At 44.6% G+C, this 19,618-nt stretch overlaps 1 protein-coding gene across 1 annotated transcript in view; it reads right to left on the bottom strand.

The window, feature by feature from the left end:
- The window catches only part of brsk2a (BR serine/threonine kinase 2a), a 152,135-nt gene extending 144,040 nt beyond the window's left edge, over positions 1 to 8,095 (bottom strand). Inside the window, exon 1 of the mRNA XM_070906877.1 lies at positions 8,002 to 8,095. Coding sequence (XP_070762978.1) covers positions 8,002 to 8,095 — 94 coding nt within the window. The remainder of the gene's footprint in view (positions 1 to 8,001) is intronic.
- Positions 8,096 to 19,618: the final 11,523 nt, after the last annotated feature.

Here is a 19,618-nt window from a genome sequence, read left to right as displayed (position 1 = left end):
GGGGTTGCAGCACAATACAGGCAGAAAGCTGAATGCCTGTTGGCGAACCGTGAGCCAATAGAAATACGGCAAAATCCAAATGGGAGAGCGTGCTTGCCGTATTAAAAGATTTATGCTGAAATACTTTCACAGACCGGTACGGCACTACAAGGCCAGAGATCTGGAGGAAAGTAGCACAGGCTGAACCTACAATTCAGGCCAGATGGGGGAAAAAACACAAAGACTGATTCAGGACTCACTGCCTCGAATATAACATCTTCCTGTGATCCGATTTCATCCTAATACATAGTCATGACAGAGGATTTGGCCTGGCAGCAGACTCAAAGCGCTGACCCATTCTCTGATGAAGTGGCAATACAGGAAAAGCAAACAGAAGAAACTGTTTGTCTTGGCCGGACAACTGATGCAGTAACACCTGTGATCCAGGTGGTTTTTCTGTAAACTGGCAACAACACTGCCCAGCGTCATCAGAATAGCAAACTGAACCTGCCCTCCTTCCTCTCCCGATGAATAACAGACTCCTTGATGTTCCCAACTGAGATAAAATAAGTCGAGCTGGCTAACATAGTGCTAATTCTCTTTAGTCTGGCCAAGTGTCAGAAGTCGCTGCCACAAGCAGCCAGCACAGGTTGTTGGTTTGTGACCAGTCATGCTCATCTAACCTAATCTCATTGAGGGCTGTCTGCTTCAATTCACATGCCAAGCCACATCTCAGGTGTTTCAGGCATGGGCGACATTGTGCTTCATAGCCTAAAGTGCAGACAACAGAGCGGAGTGGCAGCAAAAACTCTGAAAGCATCACAATTACCCTGTCCCTGCCATCTGGGATGCGCCGCACACAGTAAATGAGCGCACATTTTCATTCATGCACTTTTTCTTGGAAAACAGTCCAAGGGGAGTTGCCAGCAGGTCTGCTGAAGCAAAGGCACTGTTTCATGTCAATTAAAAGTCATTCATTCACTGTATTCACATTGGAAATGCAATAAGACTTCAGTGAGTAAAACTTTGCAGACTGATATTTTCTTAATGGCAAGGCATCCCAAGTGAAATGGCCAATTTGGCTAAATATGTTAATTTCAGGTCTATACTTTGATACTAAACATTAAAAATGAAAATCAAGTACACTTGATTTACATTGTATCTATTAAGAACAAAAACTGTTTGTTTATTGTGCATTTTCTCAATACAACATGTTATCCCTCTATGTGAATGAATATTCAATTTAAAAAACAGTTGGAAGGGGAACATTCACAAAATGCTGTCCATTTTAAATATAGCAACTGGAACGTCTTACTGGAAATATTAGCCATTGGGGCAGTTTAAGTACCAGAATTAATAAGACATAATACGTTTTTTGAACAGAATGAGAAAGAAAAAAATAATATCTATTCACCACATTGTAAACTTTATTATTTAAATGTGTAACCTGTGAGGCAGGCCTGTGACAAATACTGCCGTGTGAATTCTATAAGTGTGCTGCAGCAGTTAGAAAACTGTACCAAAGTCAAGGTCACTGGCCCACCCATCTATTTGTTAATGGATAAGGTACAGCAGGGCAGACAGCAATGGGGGGATGAGCACAGAGCTTCCCCCCTGATCTGAGGACAGCCTGCCAAGGCTAGCTGAGCTGACAGCAACTAAAGCCGAGGCTCCCCACATGTGCTAATCTCCCAGATTTAAATGGGAACACAGCACACAGCGCAGAGCACAGAGCAGAGCAAGCCTGTCTGATCCATGACCGTATGTCTGAGCACACGCACAAACACACGGCCTGCGCAGGCATGCACACACATACTCATGCAGCGCACGTGTCATACATTCATTCACATACTCACTTCCACAGTCACATGTAAACAAGTCAGATAAAGACAAACTTGTGCACGCATGGGAAGCGACAGAGGATGATGTTAACTTCAGACTGCAGCCACTTAAAGAGCGAGAGAGCGTTCCCTTTCTTTCATCATGAGGGCATACTGGGAACCAGCAAGAAGCAGGGAAACCATGACAACCAGACAACCAACCCAGCGTTCTCACAGTCAGAGCCAGACAGGCAGCTCAGCAAGGGTTAATCTGAGCTGGGTGAGAGAGGAGAGAGAGACAGAAACAGGCTGATTAAGCCTACTGCTCTGTGCACAGACGTTTATTATACTGCACGTCTTAAATGCCCCATGTTGACGAAGACCAAAAGACGTGGCAGCTGACTTAGTGACCGCCCGAAGGCTGACTGGTAGCATTAAAAGTGCACAAAGACTGGGGCTGGTACAGGCAAGTATAGCAACACATGTATTTTATTGAAGCAACAGTGTGAAGTCATATATAAATGTAACAATTTGGAGCACCGGCGAAAGGAGAAATGGTGCGTCTCTGTTTGCATTCTCTCTGCTGCGCTGGGAAACTAGCACGATGAAATTCTAAATAGCACGAGGCGATAACACATTACACGAAACAGCCGAACAGGGCAGCCTCAGCGCTAGAGAGAAAGAGATGGACACAGTGTGGGGAAAATATTGTGTTTGTATGAGCATGGATGTGTGTGTACTGTGTCCTGGTATAAATGGGGGGAAATAGACCCTAGAACCATGTCGACCTAACCTGATTCTCCACGCTGTATGACACGGCAGAGAAACACTGGCAGTGGAGTTAGGATGAAACCCAAATAGGATGCGATGGGGCCTGTCCACAAAAATACACACATAAATACACACACTCGTTCATGATCGCCCACAGAGACTATTCCAGCAATCCCTCACTTATTTACTGACCTCCCATCTAAAGATTGCGCCCTTTTTCTCCTCCGGGGGTCAGCAATAGAGAGATGAAAATCAGGGAGGAGGGGAGAATAATGAAGAGAATGATCAATACTTTGCCTTAATTAATAACCTCCACTGCAGTCACAACGTTCAAGACTGCTTCATGCTGTCTCAGCTCAAGGTTTTTTTTTTTTCTTTTCTTCTACTACTCCTCCTCCTCCTTGCCTTTATCCTTCTCTCTCCTCCCCCCCAGTTCTCCACCTCTTTCCTCATCATTAATCTCTGAAAATCGTTGGCTACATACATTCCTCCCAATCGATGCAATTCCACCGAGGTCTTGTCTGATTTACCACATGGCTGAATCCCTGTATGAATCTTGACTGGCCAGGGGAAGAGGGACAGGGGTGGGTGAGGCGGATGAGAGGAGAGGAGCACTAAATGACAGAGGCCATCATCATTATATAACCTCAGTCAAAGTCACAGACGGTGAAAAGACAGCAGGCTCTGTTGATTTACTTAAGACATAGTTTCAGTGCCTGCATGTATTGTCCAGAAATGACCGTTAACACTGATGCAAGAGTGCTCCTACACCCAGGCATACACATTAGAAGGTATATATTCATAATAGCTCACAAATAGACAACATATGTATCAGCCGTGGTGGCACAGACACACGCGCACACACACTCCCACCATTTAGGATACATTTCAGGGCTGAGGGAGCAAACAGCTGAGACCATGCAGGCTTGGCTTCCTGCTCCACAGCTCTGATCCAGCTTGCTAACACAGGGCGCTACCCAGCTGGGAGCAGCACGGCACAGCCATTGGGTTGGGGCTCCTCTGACCGCTGAAACATGGGTCTATCATCGCAGGCTCTCATTATTTCCCACACTCTCCAATTTTAGGTCATAGCTTTTTCTGGGTAATCTTGCGACCACAGGGGAGATAGACACCTGTGTTTGAGCTCAACACAGGTATCAAGATTATTTTAACGGGACAGGGGCTACGGGTCACCGAGAGTTTGAGCACCTGCACCACTCACAAGCAACACACACGTATATATGCACACAGATGCGTTTAGTTTCGGTGGATTTGCCAAGTGGTTTTTCATTGACAGCATCGACTGAGCATTCCCTCCTCACTTGTCATCATAAGGAATATCATGTGCTGTGAAACAGTATGGATCTCTTCCACCAGACAGGAAATCTTTGGGAGTGCCCATTGATCTGAATCAACCACCCCCTGGCTCACCAGCTATCAATCAACGTCGAATTAACGGTTTTATGTTACCGTGCAACGCACCAGACTCCCAGAAAGGTCTAGTTAATGTGTGTGTGTGTGTGTGTGTGCATGTGTAAATATATGAAAAGAAAGACAAATGAGAGCTTTTCTTTCACCCTCCCATACATGGACACACACAAACACAACCAAACATTGCAACAGTGAAACCCACGGTAAGAGCTACAAACTGGCCAGCCCTTTGCTGACATGGAGACAACAAAAACAGCTGGATGCTCACTTAAATGCCTTGTGAGCCCGGTGAACCCAGAACAAGAACTCTCCAGCAGATAGACAGAAACAGAGAGAGCTACACAGAGAAGGAGAGAGCAAGACACAACATCACAGGCAGCTGAACAGTCAATATGAAAGCCCCTGAAGCACAGATGATTTCACTTTCTAAACGTCAATCAAAGAATCAAGGAGCCTACACATCAACCTCCAACTCGTAGCCTGTCAATATCCAAGTCTCGCAAAAAAACAAGGACTTGCGCTGGATTAACAGGCAGTGTTTTTCAGACAATAGGCCTCTATTCCACTAATCAACAGCCTTCAGGAACAAAGTTAAGGCGAAGCACGGCAGTGTTTTCCGTCACATTAGTGGAACAGAGCGGTGATTCAGCCAGCCTTAAGTCATTGCACTGGCAAAAACACAAATCCACAATCTTCAGCTTTGTCAAACAAAGCTTCAAGATTCTGAAATACAAGAAGGATGTTACTCCAAAACCCTACTGTGAAGGAGACATTCGAAGGGAATTCTACATCTGAATACATGTTACCTCAGTTGTCAAGCTGCCGTAACATTGTGACGTCAATTAGAGGCTTGTGAGGCCAATATAGAACATTATACAACCTAACAGACGACACATGGGACTAATTCAGTGTTTGATGGAAAAAGAAGCAGATTGGCAATTTCGCAGTGTGACAGTGCAAGAGTTATGAGGAACCTGCTAAGACGTAGCTGTTGACGCATTCACACACAGATACCCTATACAGCACAAGACTTATACCAACCATCTCACAGACACAATGCCCTGGGCAGGTTCCTCCATTCAAGCACAATAACTCCATGCTTCTGTGAGTTTAGCCTCAATCAGTAGCCAGCCATGCAGACACTCCATATCTACACACCCAATCTATAAACCCAACACACACCTGACAAAGAAGGAATTGTGCACATGATCTGCAGAAACCGGAGAGAAAGCAATAAAACTGAAGGAAAACAAGTGAAGAGCGATATCGGTCATATCAAAGACAGACAGACAGACAAGCAAATACATTCTCAATGTGTTCTGACTCGAAAGCAGACTGTAAAAAGATGCAACCTACTGTTTACACTGTGCATGTGACATTGTAGCAGAGCTGTACATGTAACCTGCCCTATGCATTTGAATTTCTACTAATAAATTGCTATGTTAATGAGCTAGAGTGGGCCCATGTTACCTTTGGGCCACGTGAGTGCGTGAGTGAGAGCCGAGGAGACTTTGGCTGTGTAGGGGGATTAGATCAGGAAGCCAAATCAGAACCATTGTGGTGGCCATGTGTGTGTGTGTGTGTGTGTGTGAGAGTGTGTGTCAGGACAAGGCCTAATCACTTAATGAACATGGAACAGCACCACTCCTCTGAGCAGGACAGCCAGATCAACCAGAGGCCTTCCGCTTTCTCCCCTCTAATAATACCAGCCAACCGCAGCCTGGGAAAGCTCACAGGGGGATTTAGCCCACTGGACGGTCCCAGCTGCCACTCATGATCGAGGCCGGCCCATTGGGCGCTCACAGTTGCCAGGCCAACCCTTTCCGTGGGGCCTGGGAAAGAGATCTGACGGATTAACGAATGGTTAATGGGCGAATGGGATATTATGCACTGTCATTAATCTAAAATAGGTTTGGCATGGACTAGCTACACAGCCGCCAGTAACCAAATGATTTTTCTAACACAGAACACACACACACACACACATAACACTGGGCTCTGTTATTGCTGCACATTTGAAACATGAAATTGTAATTGGAAAAACCAGGCCAAAAGCATTCAAAATGAATACATATCATTTAATTAGAAATTTCTCTCTAAGTGAAACATCGTTAAAATGCTCCTAATTGAAAGTCAAATGAGTTTTACATGTGAGGGCCAAGTCATGATCCAGGCTGACCTGTAGCTTATTGCGCTTCCATGGGGCTGACATCTGAGGCTGGCAAAAAAAAAATGCATCCCAATCTGCCTCAACACTCACACAAACAAATACTGAGCCGTGGATGATCTCAAAGACACCGTATTATTAAACGGCTGTACCCAGCAGCAGCTCTATACCGCTATAAACAGCCATTAGACACTCCTGAGAGCGATCTGAAAGGAAGCTGAGCCTGGCTGTGAGTGAGAGAGAGATCCTCCTGCAAACACAAATGATTAAATATGAGTAGCAGGAGAAAGGGAGACTAGCCAAGGTGTTTTTAATGCTGCATTTGATATTAATCTGTTATGAGAGAACCAACTGGAACACAGCCTGCAACATCAATTTTCATTGCTAGATCATACTACAGTCATCACCCTGCAGATAGTAGAGTAGATATCCTACACTGCCTATGGATGCAACATGTTTTGTGTATGTATTTGAAACCCTTTAAAGTCCTGTACTGTCCTGCAGTCCAAGAGGGGCACCAGTTATGAAGGCACACATACACCGACACCATGCGGAAGGCAAAGAGTCAAACTCCATTAATGAACACTGGGGACGCGCCAGGTGAATGAAGTGACCAGGAGAATATTTCAAGAAAGCATACTGTCTGAGAGAACACACAAACATTTACTCGCGCACACGGCTGCTCAGCAGGACCAGCTGGACCGGGTAGGAGAAGTAACGCCTATTGTAGCCGTTTTAGACAACAGATGGGAGGAAAATCTCTCGGCAGAGAGGAGAGGAAAAGTCTCTGACTCTCTCTCTCTCTCTCTCTTTAGGGGTGGTGAGTTTACAGAGCATGCTGCATCACTCCTGCCATCTCTGCCTACACAGGGCTGTGCCTGCCTCTCCTTTCACATGGCTCCACTGCCTGCATGTAGTTGACTTGCAGCGGATTCCCACTGTACAGTTACCAACGCTGACAACAACAGGGCTGAACTACTGTGCAGTACTCACACACAAACAAGCCGCACCAACATACAAGCATCACCTGAAATAGCATGAAATATTAAGAGAATGAAAGTCCTCTTTTACCATTAACTGCATGTGCTATGCAACTTTAACAAACTGCAGTGTCATTGCTGTCCGTGCTGAGATAAAGCATGTGCTCATTATTCAGGAAGCCCAGTTACATCCCCTGAGGTATATGAATATAGATCAGTGTAGCCCTTATTTCCCAGCTCTGTGAGCAGCAGCTCATGGTGTAATCTGTCAAGGTGGGACCCTCTTCTCCATATCGGAGGAAACCCACGTATTGCAGTCAGAGCCTATAGGAGAAACGCCTGCCTCCTTGCCTGCCTGCCTGCCTGCGGACTAAGAATAGATCAATGTATCAGGCAAACCGGGATTAACGGCGCTGTGCTCCAATCACAGGACACACACACACAAACAGGAGAGTCAGGACACAAAAAGTTCATTTTCATAGCCCATCACACTGTCTTTTTTTTTATGTTGGACGGTTTCCACGTTGCTCTGTTCCTGGATACACACACACCCAGCCCAACGCCAACGCACAACCAACAAACCAATGTAAAGCAACATCACCTAAATCGCCCCCCTCGTCCCGCAGTTTGAACAATGATTATGTCAGCTCATCGAAGAAATAACACACACACACACACACACACCCCCCAAAAAAAAAAATCTCCACACGGCTTGGCAGGTGTTAGTAACTAAGCGGTGAGTTATTTATCACCTGCAGACACCCAGCCGGCCAAATCTCAACTCGCTGCGGAGCGCTCCGAAAATAAATAGTGCAATTAAAAGGGATGCAGTGAGCAAGCTGTCCCAACTAACCTGTCTGTCCTTTCCCGAGTGTCTTCTCCAAACGGTAAGGTCCCACGTAATTGGCGTGTTGGGCACCGCTGTTGTCTTTACCGGACGATGACATGTCGAATCTGTGTGGAAGACACTTCACAATAAAGCGCAGACAATTAAACACTCCGTCTCTGGAGGTCCAAGCCGCTGTGGTCTTTTTCTTTTTACTCCAGAGCCTCTTCTCTTCCTCTCGCTCTTCCTCTGCCGCTCTCTGGCTCTTTCCCCCCTACCTCACTCGCTTTTTGAGGAGGTGAGGTTCTCTCTGTCTCTCTTCTTTTCTCCTATCGCTGCAGACGAGCCGCAAGTGCCTTGAATATCATCGTCGGTGGAAGCTGCGCTGCCGCTGTGCGTCTGTGGGAGGTGCTGCGGAGCCGTCGGGGGGGGGTAACTGACAGCTGATCCAGCCAACAAGAGAGCCGAATACCCTCCACGCTACCTTGTTTCTTGTTGCTGGAGCATTTTTTTGATTTTTCCAGAAAAAGTTGCAGGTTGTGCTCAAGAGAGTTTCAACCCACACAAAGTCATTTTACTTTTAACATATTTTTTAAAAGTCGACAATAACACATTCAAGAGCATGAATCATGAATTAAGGACTTTTTGACAAATGATTTTTTGTTCACTGTTTTTCACCAGTAGAAGTTGAATCAATGTCGAGATGTTGACACATTTTTTTTTAAATGTGTCCCCTCCTGACGTGTTGTAAGACATATAAGAATACTCTTCTGAATTATGGCTGATGTGTTTTTTCCTCAAAAAAGTTAAATTACCTTCTTAGAAATTCTAGAAAACTCTTTCTCCCTCAATGCAAAACCCAGAATCTATGAATATGCACATACCGTCACTTCAAAAGTTTAACTGCTGAACATAAGATGTCTCCTACTTCACTGAAAAGTCCATTCTCAGTGTGTGAGCACTGCAGGTTTCACATTTCAAGTTTTTTTGGACCATCATTGGCTTCCAAACTAGCTGTGTAGTCACAAACTCATCTTGTTTATAACAGGTTATTTATAGGTTTTTTGTAGTATTAAACTCTGCACATACATCATTCTGCACAATGAAGGATCAAATATCCGAGTGAAGTAACAATAAGCAGCACAAAGTTTTACCATGTGTGAGTTTTTCTTTTTTTATTCTGTTTTACTGTTGGATGTTTTCTGGTTTTGCTATGCTGCAAGCCAAATTTCCCATGTCAGACAATTGTGGCCAGATTAACCTGTTAGGGGGGCCTAGAGCAAAAATTTACTACTGCCCTCTGTTCAATCTAAATGTACCCCGTCGCCTCCAAATTCCCATAAAGTCCATAAAGAGAGTTAATTTGTGGTCGTTTAAATACAACTTTATTTATGAATATACATCATGTGCTCACATTAGGAAATAAACCAACAAAGCCCATTAAGCTAGGTCCCTGTACTTTAGTAGAGCAAATTCCAAATTAATCAAATTACCTAAAGCAATTGAAATGCAGTGAACCTGGTGACCCTGGGGGTCTGGAGCGCCAGGGCAGTTCCCTCTTTGTACAGCTGGTAATCCGGTCTTGAGGACAATAAAGACAGAGCTAAATCAAAGTGTTGAAGCTAAACCACCATTACGCCAAACACCATCTCTCACCAGAAAGTGAAAGTGAACATTCACATATATTTATATGGACTTTATTTACTGAGGTGCTTTTATTGCAGCAAAGAATTGTGGGAGAGTTTCTTGTCTCTGTCCCCTCGTCTTTCTTTTTCTGTGTGCTTTCCCAGCGCTCTTCTTTCTTACCCCTCTTTCTCTCACAGAGTGTGTGTGTGTCTGCGTGTGTGTGTGCAGCGGGGGGAGAGTGTGTTGGCCCCTCTGATTCATTTCACACCCCACTGGTCTGAGACCTGTGACTGTGGCTCTGGCCTCTGTCTGTTCCTCACACCCTGAGAGAGTACAGGTGTCAGGGGACACATGCAGGAGAAGCACACACAGATATTCATGCACACACACAAAAACACAACGTGACCTCTAAATATTCTTTAACAGAACACAAGGTTGAGGGAGCTGCTGAAATATTAAGCAGAGAGAATTGCATCAACACCACACTGTAAGCTACTTCACAGCCAAAGACATTCCGGAAAGACTCTCTTTCCTCTTAATATTCCTAATAATGCGGTCTCGACTTATCGTCATTGCATTTCAATAATTTATTGGATACGAAATTACATTGTTGTAGTGCATAATCTAATTTCCATTCATCTTCCCTCTGCACACACAACAAAACACAATATTGCTTAAACATTACACAACTGTGCTGTGTTATAAACTTAAACAGGCAGTTACAAGCCAAGTGTGGAAATAAAACTCTATCTAAGGCATCAGTCCTATATGTAGGAGAGAAATATTCACGCTTAGAAATGTCTTACTCAATATACAAGCAAAGTGAGAGAGGAAATGCATTCCGATGCTTCACAAGAACGTGTCCTGCCCCCTTACTTTTCATTCATGAAGCTAAGTTTACAAACTGCACCTGCCCCAGTTTAGTGCCTTTGAGGTCTGTGTTGAGCATGTGTGCCGTTTCCCCTGATGCCCTTCATCACTCTGGGAGCTGGGTTTGTGCAGGGAGGTGTGACCCAGAGTGTCACCCACGTGACTGCATGGTGCCAGGTGGACCGGGCATGTGATGTCAGCGCCAGGTGCCAGGTGGGCACCATCTCAATAATGCATCATGCCCAGCCCTGGCACTGGCAGGCGCACCACTTTGAAGTGTTCCAGAAACATCTGTAGCCTGCGTTTTTAATCACCTTGCCTGTACCTCCCTGCTTCCCATCAATCCTTCTCCACTCCTTTGCAACGTGCATCCCTCTCTCCCTCTTCCCTGCAAAGAAATTAATGAGAAGTCTTGTGTCCACAGGATGTGCATACTAATAGTCTCTTCCCAAACAACTGATCAAACTAAACAATGCTGTAATGAAAGGCTAGAAACCGTGGAATAATTGTGTACAGTGCAAGACCTCTTTGATAGAGATTATTATCATGTTTGTTTTATAACAAAACTCTGTTTGCCAGAGAGAGGTGTGATGACAATGAGCTGTGCTAGAGAGAAATGAAACAGAGGGAGAGATAGAGAGATTTGCCAAAAAAGTGGAACATATTTGATGTGTGGCAAGAGCCCAATAACCTCTGGACGTGAGAGGGAGCCCAGACTGCATAATAGCTCCACCATACTACCATATAATGAATAGCTTCATAGCAGAGTCTGACCAATTCAACAAGGGGGCCGTAAACACATTACATTACACTAAATGTGTGCACACACAAAAACGCATGCGCCGCGCACAAATCCACAAACTGGTGGTATTAACAATGTCTCCAACCAGGAACAACTGCTACACACAAACACATACTGTACATGTGAACTCACAGCCCATCAGGGTTGTACAAACTGGTTATTGCCAGTTAGCTGCGTGCTGGAAGCTGTTGGCTGTTAGCGGATTGGCCAGCGTGGTGTGCTTGATTAATTAGCGTGTCATCCACATACAGAGGAGACTATTAGTGTTCATCTGCAAACATTTCAAAAACTGGCAGGGAGAGAAATGACTGAGAGGGCAATGAAGGTGGGTTTTTTTGGGATGTCCAGACCTCTTCCCGACAAACATAAGAGTCATCTGTTGGCTTTTTGAGCTTGAGTGCAACACACAAACTAATGAAAGGAAAGGGGCGTAAAATTAAAAGAAAGGCAAAAGGCATCAGGGACAGAAAAAGTGACAGCCAAGGAGAGAAAGAGAAAGGATCTGTTCATACTTTTCCTGGTGATGCTGTTTCTCATGATACAGATAGCTTACCCTCCCACTGCAGACACAAAGGTTTCAGGGACGTCAAGAAGGGCGCACCTAAGGGAAACAATAGGACAGGTTACTCTTTCCATAGTCACACAGCAGGGCTCTCATTTCCATCCCTCACATGCATGTAAGTGAGAATAAATGTAAGTTTTGTCTGCAAAGCTACTCTCAAGGAAACAAAAGGTGCATCATAAATAGAAAGGGTAATCAAATCCACATACTCAACAAAGATGTAGCTTTTAAGGTAAGACAAGAAGGATGGGTCCATGTGCAGACCAGGAATGTGTCTTATAGTCACGTGTATGTGGGGGTAAAATCTCATAATTATCCAGACTGGAGGACACTTGGGCACATCTCCGAGTCTGCATGAGGACTTTGGAGTGTGGGACACTTGAGCCCTTGCCACTTCTGTATGCAAATGAGAGGGATCACATAAACACACACGAGCACAGACACACACACACATATTATGTTTCACCATCAGTGGTCGGCTGGTGTTCATTTCAAATGTCACTACAGTATGCTGGTTGGACACTGACATGTCCATGAGTGAGGCTGTAAAGGGAATACTCACCAGAGGGAATAAGCTTCTCCCTCACACACACACACACACACACACACACACACACACACACACACACAGATACATATGCGCACAGCTGCAGCTCCACTGCCCCCTGCTGGTTACAAAAATGCACATTCTTTCACTACATCCCCACTCCCGAAACCCCCAACCTCCCCCACAGGGACATCCATAATGCTCTAATAATAGGATATGTAAACACTGATTGTTGCTCTGCAGTTATGACAATACACACTTTTATTTAAATTCTGTCCTGTCACACGAGATCTCGGCAGAGCAACAGAGACTCCCGTCTTGGATTTTCTCACATCTCACACAGTCTCGCACATCTCACCCCTCTCTCTACTGACATCATGAAATCACAACCACAGTCATCTGACCCAGTTTACTTCTGTTTCTTCTCTGTGGTGCTGCAGCCTTCAAGCCCTGAACAGCTCTGTTAACAGCAGGAATTAATGTGCTCTAGAATAAAGGTGGATTTCTCCGTCCTGTTGAGAGTCTTAAGACAGAAAATTGGATCCCTGTACCACATGGCGAAGACCCACTCCAACAAACCCTGAAAATGACTTTTATTTTTTACAGTGACACAGAGAGAGGTGGACACTGGGTCTGCAGCTGATGTGGTTGGTTTTGAAAGATTACAGCAAAACCATATTTGTTAGTATTCATCCACATATGCATTCACGTAGATACCTGAACACTTACAAAAGAAATACACACACACACAGACGCACACACAAAGCAAGCATTTCCTCTTTAATCATAGCTTTTTTTGCCATTGCAAAGAACATAATTGTGGTATAGGAAGCAAACTGTTAGTAATCATGTAGAGGGTTTGGCTGTGGCGTTGGATAATTGGCAGCGTGGGGTGAAGGACTAAAACAACTACATTTAGCTATAATAAATTCACTGATCACTCATTCAGCATACACAGTCCCTGTTGTCTCTGGCTCATTATCAGTCTGAGTTTAGAGAAACACAACACATATGAAGTACAAGAATATAACAGTATCCTCTTCTGTGATCACTCCATGGTGTAAGCTGCATCAGAATATATCAGCAGCATCCTTTGCTGTACATTTGTGTCATGTATCTTAAACACTAGATATGCATCAGTCTCCTGCACATTTGCTGGAGTTGTTACTGTACCCATATGAACTGTAGGCACCATTCATTCATGTTTTTCCCCACTTTACCCCTAGTTAATCCCCTAACTGACCCTCCACCGCTCCTACTTTAGACCCTATTACATATATTTTGTAGATTCCTGACCTGACAAAAGAAAACACAGTGATTTTTAAAAGCACTGACTATTTGCCAATAACAATTTAGTCACTATTAAGAGCAGTTGCTTGTGGGACTGGCTACATAGGTGACCTTTCCCTGTTGTACACTGGTTGTGTACCCTTGAAAATGGCTCACACACATACTAAAGCAAGCGTTCCTCTCTAGCCAATTTGAAATCTGCTTCCGGCAATGTCATTCGCTCCAGCCTCCCTATGTGTGCTAGCTACATGATCTAATGGACTTACTTGAGAGAAAAACATATGACACATCATGTATCATGTACATTGCAGTGCATGTAGCCTGATTTTTCCCCCACTCCCAAAGCCAGGCCGCTAGCCTTTTACCATCTCTAATCATCTTCCTTATACTCATTCCTCAACTCTCTGTCCCATTTGCGAGGGATACTTGTCAGCTCACACATGTTGAAGAAACAGAGCAGTGCACAGAACAATAACCTAAAATGTTTTCCATTTTTACACTCAAAAATGAATCACTATAAGGGAGGTGGTCAATGAGTTACGTCAGAAGATATGACATGACTCATTTGCAGATATCCTACAAAATGTTCCTTGAGGACATTCATCCTGTCTTGTAATTACTGAGAGGATAATAAAAGCAAAATATTTCCTAAAGAGAGAGAGGGGATGATGGCTGATTGTGTACCCCTCTGTCCCACAATGAGAACCTCCAATGCTCAGGCCTCGTTCCTATGAGCCATATGAGCCAGTCAAGGAATCTTCCCTAAAGATGCTGTGTGAAGGCAGCTTTATTACTGGTATTTTATTACTGGTCGCTTCAAAACATCAGTCACTTGTGTGGAGACCACATTGATACTTTAGTTTGACCAAAGCCATGCTTTGCTCCTAAAAATAGCTAATGTTCTTTTCTCTTCTGTAAAATACTGAGCTCTGCTGCTGCCAATTACTGAGCTTTCTGTAAAATACTGAGCTCCTTTACTGCGAAATACTGAGCTCTGCTGCTGCGAAATATTGAGCTCCACTGCTGCGAAATACTGAGCTCCGCTACTGCCAAATACTGAGCTCCTCTGCTGCCAAATACTGAGCTCCACTACCTCCAAATACTAAATGCTATTGTAAATTACTGAGCTCTGCTGCTGCCAAATACTGAGCTCTACTGTAAAATACTGAGCTCTGCTGCTGCCAAATACTGAGCTCCGCTCCTGCCAATTTTAAGTCTAGAGAGGTGCAATGAATCAGTAGGCCTACACGTTAATATTAGTGCGCAATATTAAAATTTAAACTTACTGCAACACACTTAGTGAGAAAACCACCAATCACTTCATTGCCAAGGCTGCAGACCTCTCATCTGGAGTTGAACCCAGTCGCAAAGATATTTAATCAACTTGTGCCAAAATACTAAGACACTGATAGCCAAGGACAGCCTTTACTGTATACGACATGAATCTCATGAGGTTTAATCTATGAGGAGAAATACAATAACTCAGAAATGAGAAAATGTGGGTGATATGAGCTAACAGCACTAGGCATATATTCTGGTTATTAGTCATGTAGTAGGCGAAAACATATTTTTAGGGAGTGCATTTATGCATTAGTTTATGCATTATCAGTTACATAAAGATATAACATATCATTCTTGATTGTACACTAAGCTGGACAGACATACTGTAAGTACAGTTAGTGTTGACAGAAAGTGTCAGCACGCACTGTGTGTGTTTCTTACATGAACATGATCATGGACATGTTTGAAAAGATGTCTGCATGTGCCACGGCCAAGGTCACATCACCTCTTTGCGGCAGCAGCAGTAAAAGTTATTACCCCCCCCACCAAATAGTAGCCTGCAGGTCAGGCTGCAGAGTTCAAGTGGCCCACAGCTCTACAGAGAGCGCTAAAACCCCATTAATCATCCGACAAACAGAGGTACCTTTTTTATCAAATGACTGATGGCTTCTGGATGTTTGCTATTGTGCAGTTGAACTGAACAAAATGAGGGTTTGTAGATGTGTTGACAGTCAGAGAGCAGAACGCCATTTGAACACCTCTGTGTGTCAGAGAATTTAGTTACAGTTATATGGCTATAGTTATATAGCTTTTACTGTATTTATTTCTTCACAAACTATGAGGTGTCCCATTTACAGTCCACACAGGACACTAGGTTAAATTACCAGAAGCTACATCCAAACACAAATCTCAGCCAAATTACTTAGCTTGAATTACTCCCCCCTACACCTTTGCCATTACTCATCGTTTAAAATAACTGCATTATAGTTGTCACAGGGGTAGTATGATTATGGCATAAAATTGCCTGCATAATGTCTAGGAAATGTGGCTACTCCTCCTTTGAAAGATCCTCAAGTAATAATAATAATAATTCAAAAACAATGTTGTTGCTACTTCAGGTAATGTGGTAAACATCTTCATAATAACTATTTGTACAACGGCATTTCAGGAGACTCTGGAGGCACAGCAGTTTAGACCGGAGACTGTTCAGATGACACAAAACAGCAATATAGCATCATCTTGTTTTAACAACAGCTTCAAAGTCATACTGTAGTAACTTGCGGTGGCTGTTGTCTTTGTCTCAGAGGGAGGGATGGAGGGATGGAGGGTTGGCTGAGGGTGGAGAATGGAGGTGGGGTGAAGAGAGAGAGATGGATGGAGAATAGGACGGAGGCGACAGACGTGGGCGATGCAGGGGTGGCTCAGGCTGTCGGGGACGAGCAGCAGTGGCAGATGCATTACCAGCGACATCTCCATCCCTGCTGATGCCGGACTCTCTTCTCTGTCACACACACACATGTACACGAGCACAAACACATGCGTCCAAGTTGATTGAAGCCAGCGGTTTGGCCCCACACCAGGCACAGGGGGTAATGACTGTCACCCTTTTTTTTCCCATCAGCCCCCTGCCTTAATCAACACACACACATAGTCACACATGTACACACGGATACATATACACATATGTATGGGCTATTTTCTTTCCTACTCTCTCCTGCTCTCTGAAATGCCAGGCTGGCAGGGGGTTGTGTGGGGTTCCTCCGGAGAGCAATAAAAGCTGATTGGAGTTAAAACAGTTGGTCAGGCCTCCCCGCCCCAGCATCTGTTGGATTACAGTCGGCCAACCTGTCATCTGTGAAATGAAGGCTAGTATGGGAGAAGAGGGGAAAGGCCACAGGAGGGGACAGACAGACCGAACGAGAGATAGAGAGGAACGTGTGAGACAGGGAGAAGAGGGAAGGGGCACGCAGATTAGTTTAGTAAAGGTTATTGTGTAAATTAATTGGACATACTGTGAAGAAATTTAGCTGAAGAAAAACAGGCAGCGAAAGACCGGGGGATCAAAGACAAAGGCTGAGATGGGTGAGGGGTCAGAGGGAGGGAAGGACAGACACACATGACCTTTAGATGAATCATTTCATCTCTCCGTCCTCATGTATCACTGCCTCTGAGCACTGGGGGTGAGGAGCAATCCCTTTGACCCCCCACCATCCCACCCACCCCCCTTCCCTTTACCTCACCATCTCCTCCCTCTCTCATGGTCTCTCTCCGTCACCCACTGCTAAACGCACCCACCGCCTCCACCTGCTATGTCCTCCCCTGAGGGAATCATTTTCACTCTAACAACTTCAATTAACCTTACCCCTTCACACGCATCCATGCGCACATGCGCACACACACACACACACCCCGGGTAGACCATGCCTGCACACACACATCTCCCCTCCTGTATCAATCACAGGTGTTAAGGTCACTGGACTGGGAGACAGAAGCTTCTCCAGCGACATGTAAAAGCATGAGAGGCTACCTGCCGCAGTCTACAACACAGTGTATACACTGTTCTTAAACAAATAACAGAGACACAGTCATAAATCCTCTGAAATAATTAGAGCTGGGACAGCCAACGGAAATATATTTAATTTCATGCTCGAAGAAATGGTAAATGTCTGCTTCATTTTCTGCACCAGGATTAACTTTTGGAGGTCATGGGCTGAGACACCTCAAGGTTGGAGGATACATACATGTTCAGAGAAACTAAGGCGAAAGGAAGATGATGAAACACACACACACACACACACACACACACACACACATTTAGTGTCTGAGAGTTTCTCTGTGCCAATTTCCAGAATTACATGCGCAGGCTTTTGACACTGAAATTGCAAGAATTAATCAAAATCTGCTGCGCTGTGCTTGAAATCTTAAAAGAGCCAAACGAAATAAGCAATGTATAATTAGAGACCCCCTTTGATAAGAGAGTTGGATCATTGTTTCTGAAACCAGTTGGGGGGACTAATCTGATGCGCGCACAGTTTGGCAAGTTCGCGGGTATAAAGCAAATCTGGAATTGAAAGATTGGTGGCCGTCCCAGTCGCACAGCAGTAAACAGCTTACAGGGTCTTTGGTCTGCCATTAAAAAGTAGCTCCTGCTTGTGTGTTTCTATGTGTGTGCAAGCACATAGGCGTGTGCACACACCGGTGTGTGTACTTGCATCCGCATAAATGCGTGTTTGTGAGGGCAAAAAAACAGAGAGGGAGGGGGAGGTTAAATCCACACAGCTGTTCTTGAAATCAGACTTGGCTGGTGTGTGGATGCCTGCAGGCCGGAAACTCATATCTACCCTTCCACTCGTTTTCATCATCATTTAGCTGCTCTATAACAATGCCAGGCTGCTGTTTAGGCAGTCAAGTCCAAAAATGAACAAGTGCCAGCATTGGAACTGAATTGTTTTAATATGCTGTAATGATGGGAGAAGGGATGTCTTCAACCATAATACACACCATAATACACTCAGACAGAGTAATGATACACTATATTGATTCAAAACCTGTATTCATTCAGCTGGTTTGCTGCACTCATGCTTGTACTTTCAATAACAACTTGGAGACTACACATATGAAAGTACAGCCTGCCTGATCATGGCTTCAATTAGTGCCTGATAAGGACCATGGGACTAGGACTGATTCCACATCTGATTATAATAATATGCCCTATGAAGAGATTAAGGCTGCAGGCAAAAAAACAAAGTACACTCAATTAGATATACTTGTATAACACGTAAATGTATGCACAGACACACAACCTTTAATTCTGTACTAAAACACTCCCAATCACTCTACAACTGGCACATCCTTTCCCGCACCCAGCAGAGCTCTCCCTGGGCTTATCAGTGCATAATTGCTGTTGATTGGTGTATTATTGCTCTGGTTAATCTGCCTGTGGGTGGCTAATAAAGGAGCTCCATCAGGGATGTTATCAATCGTAGACAGAAGGTGTGCATGGAGCGAAACTGGAAGCCAGGAAAAGGAAGGAGAGGGAGGGCTGGGAGCGGGGAAAGAAAGGGGGAAAGATATGAAGGAAAGGAAGGTGAGAAGTGACTGTGGGATGAAAGGGAAAGAGGAATAAGCGTGTTTGATGCATGCTGAAAGACAGGGAAGGACAAGTTAGCAAGGAAAAAAGTTGAAATCAGACAGGATTGTGGGTTTCAAATGTTTGTGGTTCAGGATGTGTCTGTCAGAGGTAAAGTAAGGTAACAGCAGTGGGCTGGATGTTGTTCTGACAGAGTTGTGAGAGTGATCTCGCTCCCCTGAGAATCCTTTTATGATTGATGTGGCCTTGTTCCTCGGCCTCAGTTCTATTTCTAAACAGAAGCTGGAGGAGGAGGAGGCTGTGGCGAGGTGATTAGATTCCTCTCCATTACGCGGCAGGCTGAGACAGGTAGGATATCACCCACAGCAGACACACCTCGGTCCCAATGCCCTGTGCAATAACAGCGTGTTGGCAACTGACCTGGTGGTGTGAGAGGGGAAGCTTACACGACAAACTAGTGTTTCTTTATTCCACTGGGGGGCGAGCAGTGATTGAATTGGCACACGCTCCAGAGACCATTGAAAGAGCTGGTGGAAGATGGAGACAAAGACGAGTAATTCAGTAGCAAGGACAAGA

Source organism: Enoplosus armatus, chromosome 6, assembly GCF_043641665.1.
Source record: "Enoplosus armatus isolate fEnoArm2 chromosome 6, fEnoArm2.hap1, whole genome shotgun sequence".
NCBI lineage: Eukaryota > Metazoa > Chordata > Actinopteri > Centrarchiformes > Enoplosidae > Enoplosus > Enoplosus armatus.
Note: the sequence above shows the minus strand (reverse complement) of the source record. Positions and strands in the feature narration are given on the sequence as shown.